Raw genomic sequence first — 7,961 nt, forward strand, 5'->3', positions numbered from 1 at the left:
ATGAGCTGAAATGTATTCATTATTCAATAACCAGTCAAGTAAAAAATACTAAACGAGATTAATCAACTACAATAATAATAAAAAAAAAAATTGCAGCCAAACATCTTACAGTTTGCTTTGACAGGGAGCCTCTGTGTGCTGTTTATAAACTTTAGCACGTTCTTTCAGGAAATCCTGATTGAAACAACAGATAAGCTGATCAGAGATAGGAATTTAAATCATAGACATGTTTGTTGAGCGGTGGCTGTACGTCGACTTGATCTGTACAAGGTGTACCTCACCTGATGCTTGATGATAGCTGGGAACCAGCACTGGGCTCTGTCAAGACCCCTGATGGATGAATGTAAACCCCCTCTCTTTCACTCTCTATCTCTCTCTTTCCATAGAACCAGGATGGCAGTTTAGGTTTTATTATTATTGTTTGTGTCTGCCCACCCACCAACATCTGACCCTGGTAAAGTATGGTCAGGATTGCATCAGGCGACGCATCAGGTGTACAAACATATCCAAACTACTATGTAGATTGCCACTGTGGCGACACCTAGTGCAAGGAAAAAAAATCTAAATGCGTTTTTTTCTTCTTCTTCTTCCAGTCCAATACCTTGGCTGCTGGTATTAGTCGACTAATGATAACTATAACTTAACCTCCTGGTTTAAACTAATTGCTGCATTATACAAGAAAAGTTTTTTGGCATTTTTTTACCCATCTTTTAAAGAACCAAACTTTCACTCTCTGGTGAAGAACAGAAGACCCACGTATTGAATAATAATATTATTGTGATAATTGTTTGACTAATTAAGAAGGAAGAAAATGATCAGTTTTAAGCACAAGAGGTAAACACCTTTATGGAGCAGTGAACACTGGGTGGTATCTGTCTAGTTCTGTCTTTATTTTCATAAGGTTTCAAATAGCTGTGGGTGCAGCATCACCACCCATGATTCGTGTTCAAACCTGTTCTTCCACAAGTAGTTTAAGTAAGCATTGGGGAAAAGAAAAGCACACTCTGACTCCCTGTAGTCCTCCATGAAATCCCACTCCATATTTGAGTGTGTGAGACACTTCTGTCGCTTCTTGTGTGGCCCTTAAATCCTCCATCCTTTTATAGTTTTTATACACATTTTGGACAAACAGCCTTCTTTCACACAGTGTGACTCAAATGGTTTTGAAAACGACATGATGGCGAACTAAATTCTTCTGGTGTGTAGTTCGATCAGGACAGGCTGTAATCTGTCATCTTTTAATCCCAGTTATACTCTCTTCTTTCTCATGCCTCCACAGTTGAACCTTCATTATCAAGTAGATTTTCTTCTTCGGGCATGTTTGTGTTTACTTAGCCTTTTAGATCAATTGCATGGCAAACCCCTCTGGGCTTATTTAAGATGTTTATATAGTGCCTTTTATGATGTGTGTGTTTGTTTGTTTTTTCCCAACCACAAGGGACTGATATTAAGTTTTACCTTATAACTGCCTTGTGACATGCACGGTTATGTATTCTTCGGTGTTTAGAAATAAATGAACAGCTCAAACAAATGTAAAGTAAGGTTTCATTTATTTGTTCAGTAAACAGTGCTCCAACATCAGTATAATGTGAGACATTTACTCTGTTGTGTTGAGGACCGTTTAGATATTTCACAGTGCTTTCTGTTGCGAAGAGAACAATCGGGAAGTCGGACCAGAGAGGGAAAGATATACAATACTGCCACCTGCTGGTTAACTATGGGAGGTGGCGTAAAAAAGCCATTTTTTAGAAAGACTATTAGCACTTAGTCAGTGATGACATCTGGGAGAAAGGTGTGTAAATCACTCCTAATAAAGAGATTCATTATTATTAAATGAAACACTTACACCTAATGGTGTAACTGTGTGAGTTGTTTTAACATTTAAGATGACATATCATGACGCTTATAGCATCACTCCTTGGCTGCGGGTTCCACCTCCGCCTCCGCCTTCACCTGTTCCTGCTCCTGCTCCTTCTCCTGCTTCTCTTCGACAGCTACCTCCTCAACCACTGCCTGCTGTTCTTTCTCTACTTCACCCTCCTTCATTTCTTCCTGTTCCTCTGTCTTTTTCTCTTCTGTCTTGATGACCACAGTTTCTGTCTTGGTGACTGTGGAGCTCTTTACTGACGGTGCCTCAACAGAAACGCCAACGTCACCAATAGCGAAAGAACCTCCGCCCACTTTGACTCCACCGAAGCAGCCGGTGACATAGGATGGGGTGCGGGAGCTTTCCAGGGCAAAGGCACTGTAGTTCACAGCTGTCAATGTCAGAAGTAAAAGTTAATGAATAACATTCTCACAGTGCAGTCGAGGATATGATTATAGTACATGCTTCAAGGGTCTACAGCAGTGGTCCCGGTCAGGCCGGTCAGCCAGTATCAGCTGTTACTGTAGACCACTAATACCACGCCATTGTTGACGGATCTTTGTATTTTCTGAATAAACCATCTTTAGACTTTATTCTATTAGTGTCAGAGATGTAATGGCCTGTTGTTTTAAAACATTGCCATCTTTTAAAGAAAAAAGTAAAGGGATATGACTGGATTGGTAAAACTGAATTACATTTTTCACTGTGTCCCCTTGTGGGCCGGTACCAAATGACCTACAGTCCAGTACCAGTCCCCGGGCCAGGGGTTGGGGACCCCTGGTCTACAGTGATGTAATCTTTTAAAAGAGCCAGGGTTTGGTCCAAAGAGTCATTTCATTAATTTGGAGTCCAGGATTATCTTCCCTCATTCTGTGCATTTTTGAGCTGTGGTTTAAACTGGAATGTTTAAAACCTTTGTCCTAGCTGATAGCATTCACTAGCAAGAATTACAATTCAACACCTACTGAACATACTGTATCATTGAACTGTGCTGTAAGGGTTGTAGAAACGAATTCCACCAGAGGGCGTCAGACATCCACATGAAATCAGACTGTATGTGGACGATTAAGTCAAAAATCCTCAACTCATCCTCCCCTGTTCCAGCTCCCTTCACAAATCATAACGGGACTGAGCAGGAGAAGATGAATGTTCATCTTTACAAGCTCCAGATGGAGGTCATACTGTGAGGCTTTGGTCGTGCTCCTCCTCATCTACCTTGCACCAAAGGGGAGATATGGATATGGTATGTTTGTTCATAACCTTCTACAGCACTGATCATTTTTCTCTCTCCCGGCTGATCTTCTGGTATCCCCCCCGCCCCCCCTCGCCCCCCTACACTCTTCAGAACATCTTGTGCATTACATGTATGGATATTTGAACATGGAGTTGCTGAAGTACTTGCAAAAACACTAGTAAATTGCACACTTGTGGAAATGTGTTTAACCACTCCTTCCAGAACCATTCATTTACCTCTGGTAACTAAAACAAGTGAAGTTGAATCTAACAATTTTTGTCAGACACTCTGGTGCTCTTCAGTTTTTCAGCTACTTCTATCAGTAAAAAAGAAAACATACTTACAAGTCTGCTTGGTCACATTGGTCTTGATTCCAGTTGCTAACCTGTAGAGACAAATCAAAGAGTGACAAAAGTCAAATCCAATCAGAACTCAGAACTCAGAACTTCAGTACTTCAAACACAGATGATGCCATCTGCAGCAATGTAATGTGTACCAGTCTTCTTCTCCCTCCAGCAGCTTCCTGTAGGTGGCGATCTCAATGTCCAGGGCCAGTTTCACATTCATCAGTTCCTGGTACTGACGTACTTGCAGGGCCATGTCCTGCTTGGCCCTCTGAAGAGCTTCCTCCAGGTCCCTCACACGCATTTTGGCATCTTTCACCGCCAGCTCCCCACGCTCCTCAGCCTCGGCAATCTGGTTTTCTAGATTACTTCTCTGAGGAAAAAAAATAGTTTTAATGAAATCACATACAAGCAATCCAAAAAAAAAATCATCAAATCCAATAATGTTAATGGAATTGATGAGCTGTGCAGTTCTTACCTGTGCTTTGATGTGATCAATTTCAGATTGAAGCCTCAGGATCATGCGGTTCATTTCAGAAATCTCAGCCTTTGTTGATTTCAGGTCATCCCCATATCTGCCAGCTGACTGTTGCATCTCTATGTACTGATAACAGTATATATATATATATATATAGCATTTTAGCATGTGCAATGATAAAGGTTGATCACATTTTTCTTAGATGTTTCAGTTTTGACTTCAGATTTTCCGTGTTGCAGAAGGCAGCAGGGTGTGTGTCTATGCAGATGATGTCATGCTGTGGAATCAATGCTGAGCGTGATCTCACCTTATTCTGGTACCATGACTCAGCCTCTGCTCTGCTCTTGTTGGCAATGTCTTCATACTGGGCACGCACTTCAGCGACAATAGCGTCCATGTCGAGATTTCGACTGTTGTCCATCTCCACCACCACAGATGTGTCCTTGATTTGGGCCTGGAGCTCACAGATTTCCTGTCAGCACCAACCAAGGACAACAACAAATTTGGAAATAGTTTATCATTGGAGATATCCTGTTTCACACAGTTTTGGGATATTTATTTAATAATTAAAGAGTAATGTAAGGTTATTACAGCTTCAAAGATTTGCCTCAAGAAGTCGATCTCATCAGAGAGTCCATCCAGTTTGGCTTCCAGCTCCACTTTGATCAGATAGGCTGCATCTGTGTCCTGTGAGGGAAAAAGACGACAGAGACAAATCACTGTGGTGTCCACACATGACCACGGTGTCGGCTCAGTGGGCTTCAACGGCAGTTACACTTTAAAGACCAAGGACACGGACAAACCTTCTTTAAGAGAACAAAGTTGTTCTCACACTCATTGCGCCTGTGGATCTCCTCTTCATACCTATGACAACAACGACAGTCGAGTTTGAATTATTCCCATTTTTTCATAGTACTGTAGAAATCAAAATCATTGATCACCTGATTATACCTGATTAAAGTGTAACCAAAAACCTGTATTTGTGTAAAGATGCAACATTGAATTCAGACAATGAAGAAAACCAAAAATTAATTTACCATCACATTAAAATGTCTTTATAATTGAAATAGTTTAAATTTAACCAGACCAGACATTTGAGGTGGCAATAACTCATTGTGGGGTTAGCACCAGGCTACTGGGGGTAATGTAACGTATGATTACTTTAAATGCAACATGGTGCAATGTAGTGAATTTTGTTTGTGGACTTGTTGTCAGTTTTGATGAGGGAAAAAGACGGATCTCCTCTTCATACCTATGACAACCTGTGGTCTGTGAGTCTCTGTTCATCAGTCTCACTCCTCTCACCTGCTGCTCTGGGTATAAATACCCCTCATCCTCACTCTGTCTTTGTTGGTGGTTTGGTTTGGTTTGGTTTGGTTTGGTTTGGTTTGGTTTGGTTTGGTTTGGTTTGGTTTGGGTTGCCTGGGCCTTGTTGACTTGTTTGTTGCCAGGTCGGATTGGATTGGATTGGTTTGGTTTGGTCCTTGTTGACTTGTTTGTTGCGGATTGGATTGGATTGGTTTGGTTTGGTTTGGTCCTTGTTGACAGGTTTGTGTCCTTTTGTGTTACTTTTTCTGTTCCCTCTGTCTCTGCTTCTCCCTGTTCCATGTTAATTTACTCCGTTCAGTATTATTTTTTTAAATGGCTGTTTTGCATTTGGGTCTGTTATTAATAAACTTGATCTCTGTCTCCTGAATTCTGTATTTGAGTCCTACCTACTTCCCTGTACCTCCTGAACACTTGTTTTCTTAATGAGATTTATTTACTTAAATGAATAATCCAGTTTTGTTATGAACCGTCAACTGCCTGTTTTTGTCGTCCTGTTCCGTTTGGTTCAGTTTGACAACCACAACACAGAACTTGCCTGTTTTTGAAGTCTTCAACCTGACCCGTCGTGTGGAGCAGCTCAGACTCCAGTTTGACCTTTTCGTGACCCAGGTTGTCGAGCTGCCTGCGCAGGTTGTTAATGTAGGCTTCAAACATGGCATCAACGTTGGAGCGAGACGTGGTCTGTTCCTGCAGGAGCTTCCACTTAGTCTCCAACATTTTGTTCTGCTGCTCTAGGAAGCGTACCTGCAGAGAACAGAATCAGTGTTTCAGTGATCGTTTACAGTGAACTTTTGATGCTAATGGTGTTCAATTGGAATTTGGTTATTGATTAAAATTGTTTTTTTGTTTGTTTTAACCTGACAAACTGTGAGAACAGAGACATATTCTGTCAGAGTAGATAAGAAAGACTGTAAAAAGGAGGAAGTGACTCAAGAAGCAGATAAGCTCTGCCTTGTTTGCCAAGAGTCGTGAACAAAAGAACATGTGAAAAAGAATATGACAAAGCGACCTCCCGTGACACACGACGACCTCTTCATGTCACATCGATTACTCTCCACACAGTACTAATCTCTCTCGCCACACGTTAACACAGAGTGGCACTGTTTCCCAATTGTGAACCTCTTCATCAATCTGCATCTTCGCTATTCACCAGCCTGACGTTGGGTGGGGTTCTGCTACCACTCAGCAAACACGGCTGAAGACGCTCGGCATTGTGTGTTATCACAGCAGAATCTGCCTGTGCATGGCTGATTTACAAGTCACTGTCAATCCTACATTACTGAGTTACAAGATGACTTAAGAAATCAGTGCCTTTTTCAGAAATCATTAAGACCTTGTCCCTCTACTGATAAGACGCCTCGCTAATCTTTTTTTTTAATACAATGTAGAAAACCTTGATGGAGATTTTTCCGGAGCTTTTGTGATATGATGGTGAAGGTTTACAAACCTTCCTCCTGCCACACCCATAATGTCTTTAAAACAGTTCTCAAACTTTTTTTGGTCGTTCCTCACTTTGGACAAGTGGAGATATACAAGCCTAACAAAAATTACATTCTGAATTTATTGAACTAACACCATATTTTATAATGAATCAAAATCAATAATCTGAAATAACACAAAGTTCCAAAAGAGAAAAGAAAATGGCAGTTCTGCCATCATCACTTCACACCTTGAAAATGTCCTCCTGTCATGTGTCCGTTCCCCACCAGTGGGTGGATATTAAGATTAAGAGTTGCAAATAACACACCATGACACACACAGCAAGTGACTGTTGACATGTTGATGTTCTACAGTATTTAGGCAAGATACTTCTCATCTATGCAGTCAAACAAACAGTTCACCAGTCCACCACATGGCCACATGTAGACACAGGCAATCACATACATATTCAGTGTCTAATCATGTTCTGAACTCCAAACAGAAAAGACCATCAGTTCCCACCAGGGATCAATGGCATGAGTGCAAACTAATCTTTCACCTTTTGGACTCAACTCGCTCCATTTATCACACAAAAACAATAATTTAAGATATAACTTAAGATTGTCTCAGGGATAAGTGGCTGTTTTGTAAAATCTATCCTAAAAAATTTTTGGTTGCACATCATCCAATTTCTGCTCAGTTAGCTAGTTTTATATAAAGTACCTAAAGTAAAACACCTCCTCCTGTTGACGTACCTTATCAATGAAAGAAGCGAAGCGGTTGTTCAGAGTCTTGATCTGCTCCTTCTCCTCGGTGCGGATGCTCTGGATGGTGGGGTCAATCTCCAGATTCAGGGGTGCCAGCAGGCTCTTGTTGACAGTCACAGCTGTGATGGGGGCCACCGTTTCATTCACCATGCATCCACCCATACCTCCGCCAAAGCCTACATAACCAAACTCCACACCACCTCCTCTCTGTACAGCACCACCAGCTACAAAGCCCCCGCCGACCTTGTACCCACCGACTCCCATGGCCGCACCGCTGCTGCCCACTCCCCCGTAGGAGCTGCGCACGGCGTAGTTCTGCCTGCCACCTCCATACCCAGAGAAGGAGCGGCTGCTGAAGCCCTGAGTTGGGCCCCTGGAGGACGACTTAGTGGAGTAGGTAGTTGTTTTCACAGCTCTGACAGACATGGTCACAGAGAGAGAGACTGAAGCAGTGAACGGAGAAGTGAGAGGGAAAACTCTCCAAAGGGGAGTACAGTCAGACGGATGGACCTTCTCTGGTCTC

General features: G+C 42.0%; 1 protein-coding gene across 1 annotated transcript; it reads right to left on the reverse strand.

Annotated features, from left to right (window-relative positions):
* Positions 1 to 1,533: 1,533 nt before the first annotated feature.
* LOC103386113 (keratin, type II cytoskeletal 8-like) lies at positions 1,534 to 7,961 on the reverse strand. The gene is made up of 9 exons (XM_008320237.3): positions 7,427 to 7,961; positions 5,788 to 5,996; positions 4,727 to 4,787; positions 4,515 to 4,610; positions 4,231 to 4,395; positions 3,924 to 4,049; positions 3,598 to 3,818; positions 3,446 to 3,486; positions 1,534 to 2,258 (listed from the first exon to the last, which is right to left on the reverse strand). The coding sequence occupies exons 1-9, from the start codon at positions 7,862 to 7,864 to the stop codon at positions 1,912 to 1,914; spliced, it is 1,704 nt and encodes a 567-aa protein (XP_008318459.1). The 5' UTR covers positions 7,865 to 7,961; the 3' UTR covers positions 1,534 to 1,911.

The sequence above is a fragment of the Cynoglossus semilaevis genome, chromosome 11, assembly GCF_000523025.1.
Source record: "Cynoglossus semilaevis isolate Cse_v1.0 chromosome 11, Cse_v1.0, whole genome shotgun sequence".
Lineage (NCBI taxonomy): Eukaryota > Metazoa > Chordata > Actinopteri > Pleuronectiformes > Cynoglossidae > Cynoglossus > Cynoglossus semilaevis.